We start from the raw sequence: 25,371 nt of genomic DNA on the forward strand, positions 1-25,371 counted from the left end.
GAACTCATTCTGTCTGACGACCGCGCACTGCGCTCAATGAGCCGTGCCGGAGATAAATTCAGTCGTTGGGAGATATCGGCCGGAACGACCCTATGACAGAAGGAGAAGCGCATTGCAGGTCCAGAAATTGCACATCAAGCAAGGCTGGGGAGCGTATCAATGCTCGGGGTGAGAATGAGAGGGCTTAAACAATAACGGTGGTCTCAACTACCGGACGAGATGGAAGACGAGAGGTATAACGAAGAGGATGCACCCACACAGAAAATGTACCATCATTTCCAGAATGCTATGCGGTGGAGGCGTGGTATTCAAGCTCCATCCTGTGTTGCCCTTGAACGCCAAGACAATCCATTCCGTCGTCATTTCCTATGATCATCTCGATATCATGGAACACCAGATCCTTTACCTTGGAGCCCAGGCAAGCTATGGCTGCAAGAGGTACTCTTGGCCAGCCAACCATATGCCCTTAGAATGACATATTCCACGTTGCGCTGTCGGTAGACAACTGTCTCCAGGCAAATTGCGGCTCTATCAGAGGTTCTAGTTTTGAGATCGACCACCTTCTTGGGGCTCAAGGGACCCATTGCCAGCCTAATCCTCCCGTCCCCGTCTTTGGTGGGCTCACTAATTTGTTCGTATTGAGGGGATCGTCGCAGCGCCGTGTTGCCGTTCTGGCAATTTCGGATGGATTCCCTAGTGACAAGGTTTCGCCAAGAGCAAAGTGCTTGGTTGGACCCTGCGTATCATTTTCTCACTGTGGAGGCTGCAATCTTCTTTTAATCCAGCGGCTGCTTCTTGGCCTCTGTCTGATGGGGACTATCCCATGGCCTGTTTTATGGTCATCTGGGTCATCAAGGCTTCTCTCACTACCTAGGATGACGCTGATGATTCCTCTGTCATGGTCACTGGGTGGTGGCTGTGTAACGGTCTTGAGACGGCGCATCTCGCCTTGATATTCTTGACAGGGATTTTACTAGCTGCTTGATCTTATCGGAGCACATTCTCCGTCACGTATATGTTTCAGGGGCCCTGGAAATTTCAGAAGGATAATATGAAGGTGGACAAAACAGACTTGATAGTGTCATCGAAAGAGTAGTACTTTGGACCCGCTGATCATAACCATCACCAGATGGAGATTCTACTTATCAGCACTAGTTATGACCACTCTCAATAATAAGGAAAGGGCCGTTAAAGAGATGTTTACCCAGAAAGTGCATCACCCAATAAGTCCGTTGATTCATCGCATGTCACGCAATATTTTGAACTCAAGTTAAATGGCGTGTCCACCAATCCTCCTTCCGCTTGTAGGACTCGTAGATGGTCTTCTCGCCAACCCACCCATGGCCTTCATTCTCGAATTCGACCACTTCCGCGACACGTCCATGCACACGCATGGCGTTAGCCATCATTCTTGCCTGGGCCACGGGAACCACCATATCCGACGTCCCCTGTAGCAACAGCAGTGGGGCCTTCATTTTGTGGGCATAATTGCATGGGCTGCGATTTGTGAGCTCCTGCTCCCTGTCTTCCTTTGCAGTCTTGCTCAATAGTAATCGGTCCACATCCTGACTCTCAAACTTATAAGAATCAGCCTGGAGTGCCCTCACGTCGCTGATGCCGTAGGAGCTGACTCCTGCTGCCCAGACATCAGGATACATGTGCAGAGCCTGCAGCGTAAGGTAACCACCCGCACTGCCGCCGTAGATCCCTACGCGGGCTTTGTCGATCAACCCTTCATTAGCCAGAAATTCCACGGCACTAACTGCATCGCCTGTGTCCACGAGGCCCCAGTACCCGGAAAGTCGTTCTCGGTATTCCCGCCCAAAACCGGTCGAACCGGTATAGTTGAGGGCACAGACGGCGAATCCGCGCGTGGTCCAGTATTGGATTTCTAGGTTCAGCGCGGGAGTGACACATCCATTTGGTCCGCCGTGGACGTACACTAAAAGAGGTGGAAGATGTCCGTCGCACTCGAACTCGGGATTGCAAGGGGGGAAGTAGAACATGTGTACGTTTCCGTCACATCTAGGACCGTACTTCTGAGGGGCAGTGTATTCTTTCGCGGCAGAAACGTAATCTGGTGCCAGGTTGAATGATGCTGTTGATTTCAGGACGGTTGTAATCGGTTCAAATGAAGAGGTAAGCGAAATCAAACTGAGTTCCTGGGGAGACTTCGTTGAGGCGCCGACGACAACGAAGGAGCTGGATGAAGCGCGGAAAATACCATTGGCACGAACTCCGATGTCCACGTACTGAAGCCCCAGCTTTTTGACCGACAATGTGGGGATGTCGATAAGAACAAGCTCACTGGTGGCATGAGTAATAGCCGTCGCCACCATAGTCTTTTCGTCGAGTGATATATAGGTGGAACTGTGAATGTCAGTTGCCTTGATCAACTGGCAAGCGACGGAAGAGTTACCTGCCCAGCTCCCACTCGGCAGCGGCGAAGTCTGCATTCGCCAGGCCCTCCAGATATAGAGCGCGAACGGAAGTATCGTGTACGTTATATGAGTACAGCTGCAGATAGCCCGTACGATCGGATGCAAAGTACAGTGCTCCATCCAGCCCCCATTTCGGCTGAGCGATGCTTTCTTTCTGGTACTCCCCAGCGACCTTGGTTATATTCCTCAGACATCCACCCGCCCACTCGGCTACGTAAAGCACAGTTCCTGTCCAGGGCATGTCAGGATGAGTCCATTGGATCCATGAGACATGTTTGCCTGACGGATCAAACTTAGGATGCGAATAGAAGTCATCGCCCTGAGCAATGGTGACTTCTGTATCAGAGAGAATGTCAATCGCCACCAAAGTGTTGTGCACGTCGGTTGCCTGGGTCTCAGGGGTCGCATCTCGGTGGTCTTCTTTGATTGCAAGCACCCACTGCGTATCGACGGGATGATTGCAGAAATCGGCATATCGAACGCCCTGGACTGTCGAATGCACGAGAACGACTTCACTTGATGCCGGATCTAATAAATACAGACTGCAAGATTTCTCGTCTGAGAAGAGAACTCTTCCATCCGGCCTCATCAAGATGGAGCCGCCTCCAAGCTCCTGCACCGTTGCATGTGCACTGTAATCTCTTGGTAAGACGTCCCGGCTTTGTCCGTTGAGATGTTGGATGATTGCAAAGCGACCACCTTCGGTAGGGTGACACTCCACCGAGTAAATAGCACCAGTTGACTCCTGTACCTGTTAGCGACAGACCAAGTAAGCTGGATTGAACAGAGCATATACATCAACGACTACTTCGTGCAGCGAAATGCTGTCAGTTGACAACCGGTCCGCGGTGAGTGGGCTTGTCCATTTGCCGTACGGTGCATGAGAGGGAGGCATTCTCAGGATTTCCGGATGCCCAGAAATAGAACGAGAAACTAATAGACCAGGATTGCGAGAAGCTACCAATAGACAGTGCAGACTTTTGCGATAACCTAGAGGATCTCTTCTGACTCACCATCAATTAGGTTGTTTCGGGACAGTCGCGTAGCAAGCCCCACTGGGATAATTTCATATTGCGGTGAGATTACATAATCATAATAATCAGTAGTTAACATAATCGGACAATTACCCGCTGGGATGAGCTGCCGGCAGTTGGCCGCTCTGCCTACTAAATTATAATGATCGATTTAAAATTAAGTAATTTAATACTTTACAGATAATATATAGAGAGTCGGACTGAATATTGATTGAATGTGGATATATAAGAATAGTCTTTGTTATTATAATCGGTGCAGCAGGATAACCAGTATTAAATACTTTATATAACCTGCTTCTATATAATTTATATATTTTAAGTTATTGAGTATGCAGTACGTTCCGCCGAGGTGGGAACCGTTGCCGGTTAGCCGGTACCAACGATGAATACTACCTCACTTATACGGTACCTCGTAGGCTGGTTGGAGTTGTGGATGGTACCTTAGTGGGATTTAAGAGGGAAAGATTATAATAACAATTAAACAGTCGACGAATTTGGTTCTGGATGATTTATGGTATGGGGGTATTGAGTAATCATGATACTGTGACTGGTCTATATCATGTAACTGTCGGTTGTTGCCATGGGCAGGAGAGTACACTCGAGTAGTCACAACATTCCCTAATGGTTAGGGATTGCATGGTTTTACCAAATACCTTCTCAGAAGGTTCTACAGAATACTAGATTACTTTAGCCGGGTATCTACACACTTCCCCTAATATGACTGTCCTCCAAACGAGCGACACATACCTCGGCCACAGTAATTCGACTATCTAAATTATGATAGTATGAACGAGCCCGCATTGTTATTACTTACCTTTGAGTGTCTCTTTAAGGTAGACTGAGTATCACTTATGTAACATCTCCCTCAATCCCCATCCCCCAAGGGCATTGACAATCTTACTTTCCAAGTTCAATCAGAATCCTATTCTCATACACACCTGAATATGCAAGGATAATATCAAGCCATATAAGGCGGCGGACTACAACTTTCTAACAATACATCCTCATCCACCATATGTGCATCTAACGGTACCCGAACATCCTCACAGATAGACGAGGCATTACCCTGTCTGCGGTCATAGGACACGTGTACCGGCACTTGAAGTTGAAAATTCGTGTCTCGAAAACTGTCGACTTCAATACCGATAATTAAACTATACCTCCTCGAAACATAAGGATGTGTAAAGGTAGGCGGCATGTAATCGTTCTCGTCGAAGGTGAAGATTAGATGGGCGGTTGATTCCCATACCGGTTGATCCTGGGATGTGGTACCTTCTTGGTATGTGAGGTTAGTTTCTTGTTTGCGGTCGATACGTGACGGTATGGAAGATACATACCAGTATCATGGGCACGTAATTTAGGTTTCCACGACGCAATCCGTACTTTGCGGACTTGTGTAGTCCCAACTCGGGTTGTATCCGCGAGGAGCCGGAAATTCTTTAATTTGTTGGCTTCAGTCCGGGTCGGGACGCGGGACTGGGATATAACAGATATAAATGTCGTCGCGCTAAGAAATGTTTGAACGTTGGCAAATAGAACCGGCGGATGAATGATCTGATGATGTCCTGAAGGGCCTAAACACTGATACCGCCATGTCAAAGGGACAAACACTGCCCTATTAAGGCGATTAAGATGAAACAAGGTGGGTTGTTCCGTCTCAACGGACAGGTGCCATAGACCGCGGCGGGATAGGAGATCACGAATGCGCTGAAATGAGTTAAGAGTATATTCGTGAGGAAAGTCGGTGATACAGATAGGGGGAGGACATTCTTGTGGGGGGACAAGGGTTACTGGGAACTCGGCTTCGGCGATACGGCTGCTTTGATTAAAGAGGCGGGCTTTGAGGCAGTATTCTATGCGACAGTGGCCGCGGAGAGTGAGGTTGTTAGACTCATAGGCGGATATAGGTTTGAAGGAGAGGGATGGAGGAAGAGGAACACCGGTTTCGAAGGCGGAGGAGGATGAGTTTGGGTCGCTCGTCCAAGGGATGTTGAAGTGGAAAGGGTGGATGAAGGTTTGGGAGGGTGAGCAGGTGGTGTCGGATGGGGCTTGATATAATTCGCGAACGTCAGATGCTCGGATGAGCTGGATGGCAATTAGGATGCATATCCTAATCAGAAATATAGAAGGTGGACCTTCTTACAATGAGATTTTTAGCCATGCGGAGAAGTTGGGTCGAGATGTTCAGATGGATGGATGTGGATAGCTTGCCTGGTAAATATGAATTAGTGTTAGAACTGAGCTAGGTGCTGGCTTAGTTTTACCCTCAAAAGTAACTTCGACTATTGCAGAACGGTCGATGGTTTCGTTGAAATTGTTCATGGAGATGACGACCTCTCCATCCAGAAAGCTGTCGGTGATAATGGGATTGGTCTGGTTTGAGCTGGCCCCTATTGTACTCGCGGATCCCGAATCTGATACCGGAAAATGATTGATCTTAATGTGTAGCCTGGGTGCCATACTTTGAGTTTAAAATATTGATGTTAATATCGTTATCGTTGCGATCGAATATGGTGGAAAACTTTATACTTTGCTTTTTGGGCTGATTAGCGGACAACTGGGTGTATGATGAGAGCAGATTAAAAAGCATCCGTCGCCTCTACGGCATAAACAATGGGAAACATGTATATTTATAGAAGCAGGATCCAGACAGTGCATCCTCTGAGCTCCCTCATGAGCACCGCGGTCCGCCCTATTTCGATCCCAGATTCCCGGTGGCAAACGGGCAGGCAACAAAGCTACGCATAGCATTTATCAGGTGCGGGAAAAGATCCAAGCAGACTACGAGTTAATTTTGACCAGTCTGTCATATTCAACATCATGCGTCTCTTAACAAGCAATATGGAAGCAGGAATAAATTGTGTGCAGCAGGCAATCAGGGCATCTGATGGTGCCGTGGAAAGACGCTCCAGCTGTGTTTTCTATTCCAGCCGAGGAACAAGTTATGTGGCCGGAAAAAGCGAACGACTTTCCTCTTCCGGACGGCGGAACAGAGAGGGATACCCCTCGCGATAGGGCTGAGGGTGGAGTACCTTAGAGTCTTGAGGGATTTTCTTGGTTGGTGGCCCCACCCCAGATGGTTTTGGCAACACTGCAGAGAACGGGGAAGAGTGTGCCGTGTTCCATTTAATTATTTCTAAATCTGTTCTGTTAGTTAATGTGGTGCTAGGGGTGTCTACCTCAAGCTCTCTCACAATGTAGACCTGGGATTTAATTTCATATCTCACGGCAGCAGACTCCGGTCGCGCCCCAGAAACCTTTCAATGATCCAGGCCTGAATTTGAAAATTACCTGTGAAAGTGCCTTCCACCCAAGCTTTCGCTGGTCATTAGCGCAAAGCTTAGCCTACGTGGCCGCAACAGCCATGTTACCGATTGGACAGGTGTCAGGAGGGCCTTGCACGGGAGTTTCACAAGTCAGATGGAGGATGCCTAAATACATCCTTCATTTGAACAAGACAGATAATTAGAAGGTCAACTGTTAGTTGACAATGAGAGGCCCCATGAGCGAAAGGTCCCACCGGATTTCTAACCGACCTTTCAGTACCGTCCACAAGAGGGCCCGCAGCCGTTCAATCCTGTCGGAAGGGCGTTGTCGGGGCCCCTTCGGGTAAAACTTACAAGTGTTTACTAGTGATAAATCAAAAACAGGGATAGACAGAATTTTCAGGGATGATTAAAGGGTAGGTATTTGAGAAGGAAGATTGTTTCTCAAGGTTTTGACTCCCGCTCTAGTTACCTGGGTTTCGAGTTTGAAAGATTGCATAGAGCGTGTGCTGCTTAGTTTGGGGTACTGTTCGATTAGGAGGAGGATGGGATAAATAGCTGCTTTTGCAGGTATTGATTCTGTTTGTGTATCAAGGAAAGACTATGTACGGCCTCTGAGTGGAAATCCTCCAAACAAATGAATGCATAACTTTCTAGTTAGATGAGCCAACGTCGCGGTGACCTGTAAGGCCATGAGGGTCAACGAATGGCAGCCAATTGTCGCCGCATGAAGAAACGTAAGTCAGGCTTCGGAAAACTAGTAATTATCGGGGCTGTAAACAAATCACCACAGTAGCAATTTCACCTAATCATCTCGCTTGTTTCCGGCAACAAAAACATTCCCCACAGGAACCCCAAGAACGCAACCACGAAAAAGAACCAAAATGTTCCCTTAGACTGGAGTGCATCGGCCAACGTCATTGTCGGAACGGCCTGATTTATGAGCAACCGGTTTCACACTGGTAACAAGAGGGGAAGTAAGCTCATACCTTGGTAAGCGCAAACCTATTGGCATAGTGAATGCACATCAGGATACTTGTGCCTAGCGTTCGCACTGACGAGGGAAGCATCTCTGCATGGATCAGATATTGAATCGAGTTCCAGCCAAAGGCATACCCGACGCCCGTCACGTAAATAGAAGCGATCGCGGCGATTGCTGCGCGGTGGACATCCTCCGAGTGCGCATCTGAGCCCAACGAGGATGTGACGATTAGGGAGATAGCAACATAAAGAAGAGCAAGCAGCTGGAGGATAATTCCAGCCATGAGCGACCGCCTGCGTCGATCTGGTCAATAAAGAAGAAGGCACATATCAGGGCCGCTGCGAGTTTCACAGCTCCGAAGATGGCGGTTTTAAGTAGCTTTTCGGATGTGCCGATTACTCCGAGTAGCGAAAGGAAATTGGGGGCGTATGCTATGGTTTTGTGTTCTGTATGAGTGAATGTTCGGAAGCTGTGTGGGCGACTTACTGGTAATGGCATTTGTTCCCGATCACTGGCTGAGTAGCTGCGCGGAGATCAGAAATAAGAGTCGGGAACGATTGACGGCTTGTCCGGAGAGTAGGTTCCACGGTTCCAGTAATGGCCATCGTCCCTCTTTCGTCTTATCGACAGCAACTTGTTTTTGAATCACCTGTAGTTCGTCCGTGATATTAGGACTGTCCGAGGGGAGTCAGCGCAGGCGTCCAAGGGCCCGGGCAGCTTGCACAGTGCGATGTGTTTTGCACAGGTATCGGGGGCTTTCGACACAGCTGAGAGAGAAAAGGGGCAGGAGACCAGAAAACATATTTTGACAGGATTGAGGAATAATTCATTGTTGACCCGATCGCTGTTGTTTGACAGGTGCAGGGAGGCACCGTATCCGGCGAAGTACTTTGAATGTCAACGGTATAATCAAGTTGAGATACAGTCATATACTTACCCCGATCAGAACCCCAATATACTCAAATGAGGCATAAATGCCGACTAGTAGCCCTCGCCAAACCGTGGGTGCCACTTCCGCGAGATAAATGGGACCGATAATGCCTGCCTGGCCGATGCCCATGCCCATGACGAAGCGAGCAGCAATGAGCTGGCCGGATTCTCCTGCTGAGGTGATGAAAATGACCGCGCCTATGATCCAAAGCATGCACAATTGCCGCATTGTCCAGAGAGGGCCAATCTAGTCACTAAACAGAAAGGCGAGTAGGGCAGCAGGCAAACTACCCAGATGAACCATCGACGTGATGTTCGATAATTGATTGGCTTTTGCGGCAGCACTCAGGTTGCTTGCATGAAGGTCAGATTTCAGGACGAGCGATGGTAGGTTCACTGTGATAGCGATGAGGCCTTCATCTAGTCCCTTGGCAGCTTCCAATAGACCAAAGCTGATGGCAGCGCAAATAATATGCCCAGCAGGGAATCTCATTTTGCTTTGCATTCAAGTTAGTCTGCAGTTTTTCCAACCTGACATCCTGCGAAGATGTGCTGTGTGGGCCATGGTTAGTATATTAATTAATAAATAAACTTATTATTATATACAGCTTTCTGTACTGCTGATAAGCTATAATTATAATAATATATAATTATTATTTAAATAAAGATCTTAATAAAATATACTACATATTTATTAACAGTATAAAGAACTTTTTTATTAAAATTAATAAATATCTCATTCTCTTTATCTTTTATATTATAAAAAATATATATATAATACCAGTCTAGAAATTTTATAAATTTAATATTATTTCCGAGCATACCAGCGGCCGTCTAAATATATTAACTATAGTATATTAAAGAAAATCTATAAAATTCTACTATTTCATAACTATTTAAATAATTGTAATACTATTAATACAGAATAGATTTTCTTTATTTAAAATATAATTAATCTTAAAAACTTTTTAGATCTCCATAGTTTCGGATTTAAAATATTTTATAAAAATATAAAAATTATATATATACCAGAGCCAGCACAGTTTAATTATTATTTTATATACAGATTATATCTTATTTATTATATTTATATAACAATAATAATACTGGCCAGTTCCTCTATCCGCTATTAGAAGCAAAATAATGAGTATAATTTAATCTACTGATAATTCAGAAATAGAATAAATATAATTAGATATTTAATTGCTAAGAAAAAATAAAAGATAATAAGAATAATAAATAATTAATACAATACAGATAAATAATAAATAAAATAACTATAAAAAAAGAAAGTAATATTTATATAAAAAAAAGAATAAAGAGAAAGAAGAAAAATAATATATAAAAATTTTGTTATTTACTTCTTATTATTAAGATTCTACTAATATAAACATATCTAAATACTGATAAAGCTATATAGAAACAGTATATAATTCTATTTATATTATATACTTTATAAATTCTTTATTTGTGTCAAACCCTAGGATCGCTTCCCTGTCCCAGTTAGCTTAGCCCCGTTGGTATACTTACCGCTGAACTACGTCAAGGTAGTATCGACTTGATGACTATCTGAGAGACAACTAGGTCGTGGACAAGAGAAGAGAAGTAAGGCCGAATAGTGCCGCGCAGCTATTCGTAAGTAAGTGCGGACGAGCGTTCTGTAGCTAAGCTTCCAAATGTATGGTTACTTAAAGACAGTAGTATTGAGCACGAAGAACAGAACTAACTAAGTACATAAGAAAGTATCCTTATATATCCTATCCCCCGTATACCATATCGTATACCATCGGGTCTGCCGTATACCAGTATAGTAGTTGTAGACTATGATGGTATGCCGTATACCATATGTTTGTCCATATACCGTAGTCACGTGGTGCGAGGCCGTTCCGGGCGTCGTATTGGCAATCCGCGATTGTACTAAATAACAGTTTTGATTTTGTCCGAGCGCTGTTCTTATCGGCGCTTTCTGCCTGGCGAGTCCACCTTATTAATAGATTAATTAGCAGGGATCCGTAATATCACTTTCCCTTCTTTAAGATTTCTTGTCTTCAAGAAACATAAAAATGCGTATTCCCCGTGTGCGTTGACTGGGTCCTTCAGTTTCTTTCTTTCTTTCAGGATGGGTCATCATGCCTCTGCGTAATTATTACAAGGAGCGTTGCCATCAAGCTGACCGGATTATCCGTAACAGTGTCCAGATCAAATTTTCTTGCATTTGGTGTGATTTCCACGGTCTTCCTTGCTTCATGGATTCCAAAAACCGAAATTGTGCGGCCTGTACTCGTCGCGGCCGTAAGTGCGAGAAACGTTTCCACAGTGATTCCGAGTAGGATAAACTTCAGCGCGATGAAGAAAAAATAGCTCAAGAGATCAAAGAGACTGAAGAGCAGATTAAGCAGCTGTTTATAAAAATAAAATATCTGTGAAAATATCGAAAGTTCCTTAAGAATCGTGGTGGTCAGATGCTAGATCATGACTCGAATGTACTAGATTTATTAGATGGTAAGAATCCTCCAAGCACCGAGGATCTCCGGGAGCTGGAGCGCCTAGCTGATAAGCATGACGCTGCTTAACTTGCTACTGTGTCAGATAATTCTAGTCTGACTTAGTTAGTTGGTTCTCCTTTCTTCTGGGCGAACTTTGACTTGTCTGTTGGTGATACTTTTCCACAAGCCGGTGACAGCCTGTTAAATTCTTGATAGATTTCTATGTATTTTCTGAGGTATCATAGCCTTTCTATTTTACTAAATAATATGATTTACTGCTAATCTTTTTATAGTCCAGAATCCTTTCAACTTTGTATTCTTGTTCGGTGTCATCGTTGATTTCCATGTTTTCTGCGATTCTAGCGTTCTTTGGTGCGGGTTCTAATAGCGAGATATAAAACACTAGGTAAATTTTGCTCATTAATTTCAGTAATTTTAATTTATAATTGACTGGTTCTTTCTTTTCCTCGATGATAAATGGTCCTAGTTTATGGTAATCGAGTTTCTGGCTTGATTATTTTATCTTGATATTTCAGTGGAGCAGAAACACTTTCTCCTCTCTCTTTAGATTAGATTTCTTTCTATATCAGTGATTGTAGTAGATCTTGCTTCGTAAATTCATGAATTTGATATCTCGGGATAGCTGGGCGTGCATGTATCCTGTAAACGCGATAATATCTTTAGCTATATCAGCAACTGGTTGTTTTCCCAATGATGTCTCCAAGAATCTTGGGTGGTAACCATAATTGGTGTAAAATGGTAAGACTCCAATGGTTGAATGGTTAGTATTATTATACAAGAACTGTATTATAAGCAACAGATCTGCCTAATCATTCTATTAGTAATTGATATAATATCTCAGATATTACTTGATTATCTGGTTAATTCTTTCTGTTTGTCTGTTTGTCTGAGAGTAATAAGCCGTTGTTATTCATTCTTCAATTTCCATGAGATCCGCGAGTGATTTCCAGAACTTTAAAATAAACAGTTTATTTCGGTCTGACATGATGTACTTTGGCATCCCGTGATTTGCAACAATATTTCCTAAAAACAGTTCTGCCATCTGTATTGCTGTCATTATCATTTTGCTTGGTACAAGATGGATATATTTGGTAAGGCAGTCAGTGATGACTGTAATAGTATTATATCCTTTTAATTCAGGTAATAGTCCGACGAAGTCAATTATTATCTATTTCCATGGTCGTTGTGGTGCCTTCTGTACTTGCATTTGTCTATAGGGTTGATGCCTCGCGGGTTTATTTCTAATACATGTCTTGTATTATCTAATATAATCGCGTATCTTTTGCCTGAGGTTCGGAATATAATAATTTCTAGTAATTAATTCCGTGGTTTTCTCGACTCCTAAGTGGCTCTTGAGTAGTTTGTTATAATGTATAGCCATGATTTCTGTTCTCATGCTGGTTAATACAAAGATTAGTCCGTGAAAGTAGGCTAATTCTTCCTTATTAATAGTAATTTTGTCCGGTGAGCCCTTGTTCATTTCCTGGAGCGTTTTATCGGCCCTGGTGGCATCAGTTAGTCATTTAGTCAGGTCACTGCCGATCTCTAGCGTTGCTGCGAGGTTGGCTTTATTGTAGCTGATTAATTTATTCTTATTCTGTTTTAGGATGGCTGGCTCAATGGTCTTTTTCTCTAACTTGTAATCTGGTCTGCGGCTTAACGCGTCTGCGTGTCCATTCTCTATTTCCTTATAGTGTATGATACGGAAATTATACTATGATAGAACTTCTGCCCATCTTGCCTGTCTTCTGGTCAATTCTTTGGTTATTATGAAGTAGATTAAGTTTTTATAATCTGTCTTTATAATAATAGTATATCTTGCTTCCTTGAGATAGACCCTCCATTGCTTGAATACTATTATTATAACTAGCAATTCCTTATCATGGATGTTATAGTTGAGTTCTGCCTGAACTAACTTTCTTGAATAGAATACAATTAGTCTGGGTTTTCCGTCGTCTCCTGGCTGCGTCATATGCATGTCAATAGCGTAGTCCGATGCGTCGGTTTCGATAGTAGTTTCCTTTTTTGGATCGTGCTGCACTAGTACTGGTGACATAGTGAGTCGGTGTTTAATATCTTCGAACACGCGCTACTGCGGTTTTTTCTATTTATACTCTTGCGTCTTCTTCATGAGCTCGAACAGCGGTATCATATAGATAGCATATCCGTCCACGAATCATCGATAGTAATTAACTAGTCCGACAAATTGCTGAAGCTTCTTTAGATTCTTCGGCTGAGGCCAGTCCCATATGGCTTACACTTTAATTCGCTCAGTATGGACTTTCTCCGTAGATATCCAGTGTCCCAGGAACTCCGTTTCCTGTACATGGAATTTGCACTTCTTCAATTTGCATCGTAATCGGTATAATCATAGCCTGTATAATATAAGTCTTATATATCTGACATATTCATCCTCGGTTCTCGAAAAGACCAAGATATCGTCTAGATAGACGATTATAAATCTATCAAGGTGTTCCTCTAATACTTCATTAATAAATTGTTAAAATATCGCGGGTGCGTTGGTTAGCCTGAATAGCATAACTAAGTATTTAAAATACCTGTATTTTATTCTGAATACAGTTTTCTATTCTTCTCCTTTAGCAATGCGTATGTAGTAATACGCATCCGTGATGTCGAGTTTAGTGAACTATTTCGCCCCTCGTATCTTATCCTGGATTTCTGAGATCAAGGGTAACGGGTGACAATCCTTGATTATAAATATATTGAGTGGTCGATAGTCTATATATAATTGTAGGATTCCGTTCTTTTTAGCTGTGAATAGGATCCCATGTCCTACAGGTGACTTAGATAGTCTGATATTTTCTTTTATTAATTAGTTATTAATGTAATTCTATAATATCTGTAATTTCTTTTTTAATATCGGGTATATCTTTCTATATCCCGGGATTTTATCTTTCTGAAGAGGAATAATGTGGTCATGCTTTCTATGCTGAGATAATTCAGATTTTTCTAACTGTTTAAACAGATCCTTGAATCTTTTATATTATAGCGGGACGTACGGGTTATTCTTAGTCACAGCTCAGAGTTTCTGTGACTCTCTTAGCCTTGTATTATCATGCTCAGGTCTCTATTTATTTTAAGTTCCTTGACCTGTGTCGCTGGATCTAGGTCCTTGGACCTGGCTCCCTGGCCCCGTAGCCTGGTGTACATGATTCCAGTCTCTGTTAATGCTACTTAGACATAGCTTGTAGTACCCTTATAGTATGTCCGGTGTCTATTCTGGTAGGTATATTAGCTTATTAATCTGTAATGGTTTTATTGCTGTTAATATCCGTTCCATAATTTCTGAGATGCTATTTTTCTCTAAGTTTCCTACGGTGCCTGGTGTATTAGACTTCTGTGGTGTCTTCAATCTTCTGATAGATTGCTTAGTCCTCGCTTCAGCCTCGTGCTGTATAACGGGCTGTACAGATCCAGACCCCATACCTGGTTCTTGCTGTTACTGTCTTGGGCAATTATAATTTGTGAATTAGAGATTATCGGTCCTCTAATTAATCTATAAATTATGATTCCTGAGCCATGGAATTTTTAATACAATATTATACCGTCCTAGCGGTGTCACATCAAAATCTATATATTCAAAGTAACCTGTTACTGTCATAGGTATAGTCCCTGATTCGACTATCAACATAAGAGTCTCCAGGTTCTCTCTATTTAGTTCTGTGATTAGTTCTGGCTTTGTCTTTTGCTTTTCTAATATTCCCAGTTACTGCATGAATCGTGGATGCATGTAATTTCTGGTTATACCAGAGTCTACCAGCACTTGAGCTGTTTAACTTAGTATGGTTGCCTGGACTTTTATATGTCTTCCTGATTCAGTAGCCGCCAATTACTGTTCTGACTAATTGGATTCATTCTGCTTAGATAATTTTCTCGGAAATCTCGATCCTTTGATTTTTGCAGCGTAATGTGCCATACACTGGTCGTCGTAGCACGCTAGCCAATGCATGAATTCGTGGTGTGGGTGTCGTCGGTACCCTATATATAAATAATTTAAATTACAGCATGGATAATATTCCTGTTTAATCTTAATCATATTTAGTACTTCGGGTCTGTATCCTGCGATGTACTTCTGATTATGGTGCGTGGTGTATATGTTGGTGTAGCACATGATCTAAAAAAGCTCGTCGTGTCTCTTGTACCCAGGATTTCCTTTGAAGTGTATGCACATGCATCCTGGATTATCGCATTGTGGGTGTACTCCGAATACTTTCTTTTTCTGGCTAACCGCGTGTAGCTGTTAGTAATAATCCTTATTATCATGTCCGCAGTGATTGTATATCTTTGGATGAGTAGAGCATCTTGTTAGATATTTCTTCTATATTATATTCCATGCCTTCCAATATCTGAGGTTCCAATGTGGGCAGTACTGCATGAATTTCTTTAGTTCAACACAGAATTATGCCGGGTTCGTTCGGCATTCCGTGATAATCTTGTTTAATTAGTATATAATATTGTTTTTATTTGGTTCTTGGTTTTTCTTATTACTGTCTCGTTGCGTCGGACATTTCTCGTTATTTCCTGATAGAAATTTTTCCAAAATATCTGATATATCAATGGATTCCTTCTTACTGGATTCAAGGTCCTTTATTTGAGTACTGTACTCTTTATCCAGAGGATTAAATTTATTTTAAATTATGCCGGGATATTTGTTCTCTAGAGCTGGCTCATTACTATTAATCTCCGCTGGCTAATTAAATAATTCATAGAGTCAGTGGACCTTGTCCTGTTGCTCTGGTGGTGCTGTTAGCTTATCTACTAGGATCTGTTATCTTAACTATTCTTGATATATTCTATTTACTAATACTAGTAATTATTCTTATTACGTGGCTCGTAGCTCCTTGCTATCTTGTGGCGGTGTTGTGGTTTCTATCCAGACTTCTGCTAATCTGATGCTGGTATTATAGGCTTCTCTGGTCTTTTTACTTGGTCCTGACTAACCTTCATTCATGGCTCTCAGTTGCTTCTAAGGCTGTTGCTGTTATTATTTACAGTTCTTTGACTAATGACCCGCCTTGCCGTAATTAAAGTATAAGTAGTCTTTCTTACATTTTTCAAGTTCCTCCTTGGATACTCCGTTTCATTAAGTCTGATACTGCGTTGTATCCAGCTTTATTGATTTTGGTCTGTAGGGATCTTCGTATTCTAAGCTCCTAGGCTGTGCTAGTCATTTATTATTAGCTTGGTAGCCCTGTTGGTTGCTTTGTCAAGACATAGATTTACTAGTCCATCAGTCTTTCTTCTATTTCATATTATATTCGTATAACTTATTATCGATCTTAACTACCGCTGTAATCATTCATTATAATATTCCTGGTTATTTTTATTAAATAAGTTTTTCTTGGATTTCTATCTTGAGTCCTTTCTCAAATCGTGCGATGTAGGCGTCCTTGTTCCAGTCCAGGTAACTGATAACTTGCAAGAACTCAGAGATATACTTAAATGCTGATCCAGTCTGTTTAAATTGCCATAGCTTTCATTCAGCGTTGCGTGCTGCGTTGATGTCTCTGAATGTTTGTTCGAGACGTTCTTTAAATCTGGCATAACTAGCAAAGATTCTTTTAGTATTATTATCCTGTTCGCCTACCGGCTTTTCTTGATAGTCGCGGATGTAGGGTTCAAACCAATTAAACACCGTCCCGGTTAGATAAATAGACGCGAAGAAGATCTTGTTAATCTTATTTCTGAGCTTCTCTTTATTTATATTAAAATACAAGTTTAACTGAGTCAAGAAAGCTCTAAGCCTTGATTAGTTACCATTAAATAATTCTAGTAGTTGGACTTTGATAGATTTAACTGCCAAGCGACCCTCGAGTAACTGGTTTTATTATTCCAAGGCGGTAATACTTTCTTATAACTGATTAATTATACTTATCAATTTCTATATTATTAGATTCTGCTGCTATCCCCCTCCTTGGGCACTGGAGCCCTGCTGCGGAGTACATGGCGAGTTTGAGATAGTTAATATAATAGATAATTATAACAGCGAACACTTGTACTGACTGATGCTTAATATGTCAAATCCTAGGATCATTTTCCTGTCCCAGTTAGCTTAGCCCCGTTGGTATACTTACTGCTGAATTATGTCAAGGTAGTATCGACTTGATAATTATCTGAGAGACAACTAGGTCGTGGACAAGAGAAGAGAAGTAAGGCCGAATAGTGCCGCGCAGTTATTTATAAGTAAATACGGACGAGCGTTCTGTAGCTAAGCTTCCAAACATATAATTACTTAAAGATAGTAGTATTGAGCACGAAGAACAGAACTAACTAAATACATAAGAGAGTGTCTTTATATATCCTATCCCCCGTATACTATATCGTATACCATCGGGTCTGCCGTATACCAGTATGATAGTTGTAGACCATGATGGTATGCCGTATACCATATGTTTGTCCATATACCGTAGTCACGTGGTGCGAGGCCGTTCCGGGCGTCGTATTGGCAATCCGCGATTATACTAAATAACAGTTTTGATTTTGCCCGAGCGCTGCCCTTATCGGCGCTTTCTGCCTGGCGAGTCCGCCTTACTAGTAGGTTAACTAGCAGGGGTCCGTAACAATTTGTTATTATCAGATCCCTGCTATTCTAAATCAGAAATATAAGATTATTCCTGATATCCGAGCCGGATAGCTCGTCCTAGTAAAGAAGAATATTATTTATAATAAAATAATCTATCCATCAGAAACAAAAGTCATTGGAATAATATATTATAATAATTATAGAAGTTATAAAATTATCGATAATGATTTTACAGTCTTCTGTTATCTATAAGATACTGATTTCCTTGTCTAGACTACTGATTCTCTAATAATCAGTCTATTTTGTGGATATAGACTATCTTTGTTATTATTATACAAATTTACAGTATTTAGTGGCTGATTCCTTATCTAGTCGACAGGCTTTCTACCCTGACAAGTAGGTCCTATCACAATAATCTTGTTTAGAGATTATTAAATTAATTATATATTTAATATTAAGCGGCCGCGGATTTGCTCCTTGCTTATTTAAAGATAAAATTTATTTAATAAGTGATTTTTCTTTATTATTTAATAACTTTCAATATATGTTAGTTATATTTTTAGCAAAAATGTGTCCAGATAATCGAGTCTGGAGGGTAGTTTAAGTAATATTATAAACACGCACTGTTTTATGTATATTAGTAAATTAGTCTTTCTGAATAGCTTTAATAGTAAGAAGAATCCTGTCTTCCTGCTCTATCTGTGATTTTAATAGAACAGATGCTTTTGGTGGTATTTGTGATGGTTGAAAAGTCTCGGTAGGAGATTCAAGATGGTGTTTTTGAAGGGGTGGCCCGCCTGACCGTGTGACCCGTCCGACCGTTGATTACGTTAAAATAAAATAATATTATATAATCCTGAACACCACTGACTGTCATAGAAGATATAAGAGAAAATGAGGAACTAAAAATTCAAAACCTGCTGGATTAGATCAGCTTAGGCTCTTGAATATTCTTCAGCAGTTCTGTTAAGATAAGATAAGCTCAACAATCTCACCACCCCCGAAGGTTAAGCATCTGCTGAAGGCTACTTGCACCATATATTATAATCCTATGTAAAATTTGCCCTAACTCTTTGTAATATTATCCTCCCCGGCAGGCAGTGAGATACTTAGAAGCCTTTTCCTGTCGCGAACGGAAGGGAGAAAAGCGCCACCCACCACTTCCCAGTCACATTGTATTTACCGTCTGTGTTCCATAGACTTAGATACATTGCTGACAGTGGTAAACGCCCATGAGTCCGCCAATCTTTAACAAACCCCCCGAATTGAGGGAAGATTTGCAATGTGCTAACTGAACAGTACGTTCACGCTGACGGGGTACTACCAATTGAACCGATCGTAGGATGGCTGTGATAGTTGTGAACCATCATTACCGCTTACCCCCCTTTTTGAATCCAGGATCCATGATGAATAAACTTTGGAGATTGCTAGTAGATTGCTCCCCAGCGCCGGGTTGGTCTGCAAGTTCTTGACTAGCGGTAGAAATAGCACCGTCAGTAGTGTAACGCACTCCGTTACAGGCATGGACTGAAGAAGTGCCATTTTGCGCCAAGGGCAAGACTCCCGTCCTTTCTTTAGCTATATGGTCGACGAGGGTCAGGGTTTCTTGAGCTGCATTGAAAACATTATTGACCTTCCCAGGGAAGATATAGATAATGCCGTCTTTTTCAAAAGTGAGGGAGCCGCGGAACTCTGCTCTTGTTTTCAATTTGGGCAACGTGGTACCTTTCCAGCCTTTGTAAGTGAAACGTGCGGTGTATCCAGGCCAGAACCGGTCGAGCTCATGCTCGATATGTGACCTGACTTTCGTTCCAATAACAGCATCATCAAGCCTTCCAAGAAGGTCCTGTGCTTCTTGGAGACTGTCGTACGAACCCATGACGGTGTACGCTCCATGAATGATGAGATAATCCCTATGTGGCCGTTCATGGGTTGAGACAGCTGGCATAATGCAAGGGAACCATCCATCCATGACAATGAATGGAAATGGAGCATCCTGTGGCGTTAGGTCTTCGTAAACAAGGCCGATACAAGCCTAGTATGTCACCTCGATATTTACCGGCAACAATTTCAGAATATCGGGTGGTATGAGGCTTTGATATGCCGTTGCATTTATAACCACATCAAAGCTATGCACAACTGTGTCCATTGAAAGTTGTTGCTTGGAATCGGATTTTGTGATACCCTTCACCTCACAGCCCAAGTGTATATCTACGGAGGCATCGTGCAATCTCCTTTCAAGAGCACTCCGTAGCCTATCTCCGATAACGATGCTGGGCTCGTCAAGATCATAAGCGCTTATAAGCCCTGCAAACCCAAGCTGCTTGACATCGAGTGTCCGACACTCCGGCGATTCATAACAGACATCATGGAACACTTCCGGTGTGACTTTGGAAGCATATCCCAGAGCGTCTTTTTGACCGAGGCCATAGATAGACCGCTCATGCGCCACAACGAGGTCCGGATAAGTTTGACAAAATTCTTTAAAAACATCCCGACAAGCTTCCCGGGTTGGCTTAGAACGAGGATAATGGGGACCCTTGTGTAAGCGAATCCCAAAGGTCCCGGATATTCCATGAAGGATATCCGACTTCCTCTCAAATACAGCCACATGATGCCCTTCTTTCTTCAACTCCAAGGCAGTATGACACCCATACCATCCTGCACCAATAACGGCGATGTCTAGTTTCTGGGCAGATTTCATTCTGTCTTTCGCACACATATTAGCCTTTATCCATATTTTGTTAGAGGTGACAGATATCACAGTAGTGTAATTTGAAAAATAATTCAGGGCTAAGGTCAAGTGTGCTGTACATACCTCCGAATACAATGCTTCAATTAGTACAGGTAACTTCCCGGATTCTCGAAGAGGGCTATCCTTTTGGACCACTACCCAGAAATTGCAACTCGGGTGACCCGTGCAGGCTGTCTCGAGTGAAATATATAGGACCCGGTCAGCATTACCAAAGTACGATTCGAGGTCTGCTGGTAGACTAACTGTTTCTGCATGGTACGCCAAACTAATGCGTAGTTGGCAAAGCGTAGTGGATGTATACAATATGGTGGCATGACCACTTCCCGTTGTCTGTAGCCTCTCTTTTCCTTCCCTCGCCCCCCTTTTTTTATGTGTATTTTTTTTTTTTTTTTTTTTTTCAATATCAGAAAACCCCTCGCGAATGTAGCTACTATGGGATATATCTCCGATCTTTCTACTCCGTAGTGGATCTGAGGGGTAATATTGCACAAGTCGCGTCATCTTGCATAGTCACGTAACCAATAGAAAAGGAACGTGACTGTGACAGAGATATGTGAATGCAGCTTGTCTAAAATCCTTGCTGTTAGTATAGTGGCGTAAAAATATTTTTCCCAAACAATTAGCGGAAATGGTCTCGCTAACAAGGACACCGCGCATTCTGCTGAGAACTGAGCGTAAATTAACCGAGCCTAGTCAACCAACAATAAGGAATGCATTTGGAGAGGGAATGCTCCAAGGCATAAAAAGCCCGAGATATTACCGATAATCCTTCCTATATGCTGGTAACTATCGATGACAAAATAAAACTATCGTCCATTATTTTTCAAACATTTGACTTTACTGGCCAAGTCTGCATCTACAGTAGAGGAGACGTGATGTATTCCTTGGGTATCAACAGAATAGCTTGCATTGGAGCTGGGTTTGTGGGTAAGTGGATTGACACATCTGCGAAGTGCAAATAACAATATAGTCTAAGGGGGACCCCTGGGTGTTGTGATAGCGTCCAGATGTTCATCTGTGCAAGTTACCGTGGTTGACAAAGATCCAACACGCATTGACGCATGGAATTCCGAATCACTGCCCTTGCATGAACCGCAGCTCGCTGAAATCATCTCAGACATCAGACAACATGCAGGGGAATCGACCGAATGCGTGAAATCGCGCCTCATCTTCTCCACCGAAATACAAAGAGCAATCCAAGAAGCTCAGCTTATTTTTCTCTGCATTGATACTCCTACAAGAACTAGTGGCCAGGGCAGTGGCTTTGCTCCAGATCTGGGAAACCTAAAACAGGCCATTGAGACCATCGCTCGAACAGCGACAGACGATAAGATACTAGTGGCAAAGTCCACTGTTCCATGCGGGACCGCTCAGATAATCAGGAAGCTTGTATGTCTACCCCGGACGGGTATTTCTATTATTTATGAATTTTATAATAACCTGGAACAAGTTTGAACACTATTGTCGGCCGGATGTCAAATGTGAAGTCCTATCGAATCCCGAGTTTCTCTCCGAAGGCACGGCGATTCAGGATCTTCTTTATCCTAATAGGGTCTTGATTGGGTCTCAGCAGACAGTGTCCGGCAAAGATGCAGCGCGTAAGCTAGCCGCCATTTATCAGGCTTGGGTGCCCCCCAGCAGAATCATCTTTACGGACTCTTTGTCTGCCGAATTGGGCAAACTGGCAGCAAATGCTATGCTTGCGCAACGAGTAAGCAATATCAATACCCTTGGCACCATCTGCGAAGCCACCGGCGCAAGCATTGAGTCCGTATCGCGGATATGTGGCTCAGATCCAAGAATTGGACCGCACATGCTAAATGCTAGCTTAGGATGGGGTGGAGGATGTTTCCAAAAAGATATCCTCAGCCTTGCTAATATGACACGAAATCTCGGCCTTGACCAGATAGGCAGTTACTGGGAATCTGTTGTTAGGACGAATGAGAATCACAAATTAAATTTTCAGAGGCGTCTCGTATCCTGCATGGGCGGCAGTATCAAGGATTGTTCTATCACAGTTCTGGGCTTCGCATTCAAGAAGGGAACATCGGATACAAAGAATTCACCGGCTATCTCTTTAGTCAGGGGCCTCCTTGCCAGTCAGGCAAAGGTGACTATATACGACCCCATGGTGCGAGCAAAAAAGATCTTAACCGACCTACACTTGACGGCAGGAGAACTTGAAAGAACTACAGTGTCTCACTCCTCCTACAGCGCATGTATTGGCGCAAACGCAGTTGTGGTGGCAACTGATTGGGACGCTTTTCAGTGTGGGCTCTTGAGAAACGATGAGAGACAGACTTTAAACTGGGAACACGTGTTGCAAGCGATGCAGGAGCCAAAACTCGTTTTCGATGGACGGAATATCTTGGACCGTGATTTCATCCACAAGCTGGGCGGCCGGTATGTGCGGGGGGGGAATCCATCGGAGTGGGATCAAGTATCAGTAGCTTCTCTCTGATTTGTTTTCAGTTGTATGTAGTTAAGAGTTTACGTACCTAAATTTTGCCACGCTAGCATTCTCACATTCTGCCCTTCTGGCGCTTCAAGAGAGAATTGCTGGGATTCTGCGACGGAGCCTGGCCAGTGCATAAATAGGCAGTATTTCTCTCCATCCTTCTGTCAAGTGTTATGCCTCTACAGCTGGTCTTACATCTGATCATCAAATTTTGTCCCTGTCTTTCGCTTACCTTTCTTTTCCCTTTTCCGTAACGATGGATACCCCTCTTTCACAGACTGTCCTCGTCGCAGGTGTATGCTTGGAAATATTTTTCATCACCAGATACCTCTGCTGATGTGATTTCTAGGCCGCTGGATTTTTGGGTTCTAATATGGTCCATTTTCTCCTAGATCAAGGATTAAATGTCATCGGGCTTGACAACTGCCATTCAGGAAGTGCAGCGAACTTGAATAATGTCCGGGAACACCCGAGATTCTCAATGATTCGGTATGCGTTCGTCTGTATCTATAAGCTTAGTCATGAAGGCCCACTAATGACCTGAAGCCATAACATTCAGTTTCCCCTTCCTGACCTGCCCACTATCCATCAGATCTATCACCTGGCTTGCGCTGCTAGCCCCGTCAAGTACCAAAAGCACCCAGTAGACACCATTGACACTGCCTATCTGGGAACAAAGAATTTGCTGGATCTGGCACGACAACACAACGCCCGCATCCTCTTATCGAGTACATCAGGTAGGTTTGCACACTTTTCTTTTCTTGTTACAATATTTGCTAACACGCTGGTGGCAACGCTCAGAAGTCTATGGGGATCCACAAGTGCACCCGCAGCCCGAGACTTACTGGGGAAATGTCAATTCATTCGGCCCCCGTTCATGCTATGACGAAGGTAAACGCGCTGCTGAGGCTCTAGCCTACTGTTATATCCAGGAATATAGCGTTGATGTGCGGATTGCACGCATTTTTAACGCATATGGGCCCTACATGCACGCGGAAGATGGCCGAGTCGTGTCGAACTTCGTGGCTGCCACAATATCTGGACAGCCTATCATAATTACTGGTGATGGCACAGCCACCCGCTCCTTTCTGTACGTGGATGACTGCATACATGGTCTGTATGCTCTTATGCACAGTAACCATACAGGTCCGATCAATATAGGGAATGATAGGGAAACGACGGTAGAGGATCTTGCCAACATGGTACGGGCGCTACTTGATAGAATAACTGGCCGCCAAGCGCCTCCAATTGTCAAACGTCCTCGACCGGAAGATGACCCCTCAAGGCGGCAGCCGGATATTGGCTTGGCACGCCGGCTTTTGCACTGGGAGCCTGTCATCTCTCTCGAAGAGGGTCTGCTGAAGACAATCCAGTGGCATATGAGCTTGGAGCGCCTAGGCCGAGCACAGCATTATTCGAAAATATAGGGGGCGTTTTAGGTATCTAGTCAGATTAGGATCAACATGACCTCCCGTGTTATCAGATGCAGATCTGCTGAACTTTTGCTATGCATCCGTGAAGTGTTTATCACATTGCATCATTCCATTTTCTCTCACCGTTCCACCATCCCGCTTCTTACAATGATGATACCCTAGCTGAACTACCTAAATCCAGTGATAAATTTGCAGTTCCTGCTTTGATCCGAGTACATCATTTACCGTATTGCAAAGCTCTGTACAATTTTGTACTCCCATCTTCATTCCAGATGCACTTGAGTCATTCGATCAGGGTGTAATGCCTTCTATCAAGTCTACTCAGTAATCAAAAGAAAACAATGTTCCACAACTCTGTAGTCTAGGAATATTAACGGAGAGTGGGTGACGCATCTTCCATATTCCTCTGGTTGGGTGCTAGAGGGCAGTCACAATCTTTGTCCGCTGCTATAGTATTTGAGGACCCACTCCGAATGGTGCCGTGGGTGTATAGAGTAAACTTTGGAAAGCCTAGGGCATTTGAGTAAGCGCTGCTCATTGCAATATCTGTCGAAGAACTAGACATATCCTACCTCAAAGCGGAAGGTCATATGTTTTAGTATGTAATTATGTGCTTTTCCAGCTGCCGTAGTTAAACTACTTACAGATCTATTACTGGATGACCAGCCGAGCCGAGCCGAGCCGAGCCTTGATGCTTATAAGAACACTATAGCGCTAGTATCCTCGGGTTCCACCATCCAGCACAAACTTTCCCGCCTACTTGATACTAATATCACAGCTTATGACGGGAAAAGATAGATTTTCTCTGCTTAGGTGGTGTGGATATCCCCGTCGCATACGCCCTGGCTGGGGTTCCCAACGTCTGCGTCCGGATTCGTTGCTCTCTAGACCGACAAATGATTATTCTGGACGACTCGCAGTTACCAAGGATGGGGATACAAAATTCATAATGCGAATTTAGTATTGAATAGTACAGAGATGGTCGTTAATACGAGCAATACTTCGATGATTTACTCTTGCT

The 25,371-nt window shown here is 43.1% G+C and overlaps 6 protein-coding genes across 6 annotated transcripts; 2 read left to right on the top strand and 4 right to left on the bottom strand.

Annotated features, from left to right (window-relative positions):
• Nucleotides 1–1,265: 1,265 nt before the first annotated feature.
• BDQ94DRAFT_167653 (S9 family peptidase) lies at nucleotides 1,266–3,336 on the bottom strand (the record flags this gene model as incomplete). The annotated part of the gene is made up of 3 exons (XM_026770864.1): nucleotides 1,266–2,370; nucleotides 2,420–3,186; nucleotides 3,238–3,336. 3 exons carry the CDS (start codon nucleotides 3,334–3,336, stop codon nucleotides 1,266–1,268), a joined length of 1,971 nt encoding a protein of 656 aa, XP_026629805.1.
• A 1,097-nt stretch (nucleotides 3,337–4,433) lies between these two features.
• Nucleotides 4,434–5,935, bottom strand: BDQ94DRAFT_184874 (uncharacterized protein; the record flags this gene model as incomplete). Its single annotated transcript, XM_026774744.1, has 4 exons — nucleotides 4,434–4,747; nucleotides 4,813–5,560; nucleotides 5,619–5,686; nucleotides 5,740–5,935. The coding sequence occupies 4 exons, from the start codon at nucleotides 5,933–5,935 to the stop codon at nucleotides 4,434–4,436; spliced, it is 1,326 nt and encodes a 441-aa protein (XP_026629806.1).
• Nucleotides 5,936–7,542: 1,607 nt separating this feature from the next.
• BDQ94DRAFT_157629 (uncharacterized protein) lies at nucleotides 7,543–9,146 on the bottom strand (the record flags this gene model as incomplete). Its single annotated transcript, XM_026768775.1, has 6 exons — nucleotides 7,543–7,674; nucleotides 7,731–8,016; nucleotides 8,236–8,372; nucleotides 8,561–8,611; nucleotides 8,661–8,900; nucleotides 8,955–9,146. The coding sequence occupies 6 exons, from the start codon at nucleotides 9,144–9,146 to the stop codon at nucleotides 7,543–7,545; spliced, it is 1,038 nt and encodes a 345-aa protein (XP_026629807.1).
• Nucleotides 9,147–19,073: 9,927 nt separating this feature from the next.
• Nucleotides 19,074–20,713, bottom strand: BDQ94DRAFT_157630 (FAD-dependent oxidoreductase; the record flags this gene model as incomplete). Its single annotated transcript, XM_026768776.1, has 3 exons — nucleotides 19,074–19,739; nucleotides 19,824–20,393; nucleotides 20,699–20,713. 3 exons carry the CDS (start codon nucleotides 20,711–20,713, stop codon nucleotides 19,074–19,076), a joined length of 1,251 nt encoding a protein of 416 aa, XP_026629808.1.
• A 621-nt stretch (nucleotides 20,714–21,334) lies between these two features.
• On the top strand, nucleotides 21,335–22,920 carry BDQ94DRAFT_157631 (UDP-glucose/GDP-mannose dehydrogenase; the record flags this gene model as incomplete). Its single annotated transcript, XM_026768777.1, has 3 exons — nucleotides 21,335–21,386; nucleotides 21,436–21,848; nucleotides 21,910–22,920. 3 exons carry the CDS (start codon nucleotides 21,335–21,337, stop codon nucleotides 22,918–22,920), a joined length of 1,476 nt encoding a protein of 491 aa, XP_026629809.1.
• Nucleotides 22,921–23,173: 253 nt separating this feature from the next.
• BDQ94DRAFT_157632 (UDP-glucuronic acid decarboxylase 1) lies at nucleotides 23,174–24,344 on the top strand (the record flags this gene model as incomplete). The annotated part of the gene is made up of 4 exons (XM_026768778.1): nucleotides 23,174–23,212; nucleotides 23,267–23,412; nucleotides 23,464–23,654; nucleotides 23,719–24,344. 4 exons carry the CDS (start codon nucleotides 23,174–23,176, stop codon nucleotides 24,342–24,344), a joined length of 1,002 nt encoding a protein of 333 aa, XP_026629810.1.
• Nucleotides 24,345–25,371: the final 1,027 nt, after the last annotated feature.

Source organism: Aspergillus welwitschiae (genome assembly GCF_003344945.1).
Source record: "Aspergillus welwitschiae strain CBS 139.54b unplaced genomic scaffold BDQ94scaffold_6, whole genome shotgun sequence".
NCBI lineage: Eukaryota > Fungi > Ascomycota > Eurotiomycetes > Eurotiales > Aspergillaceae > Aspergillus > Aspergillus welwitschiae.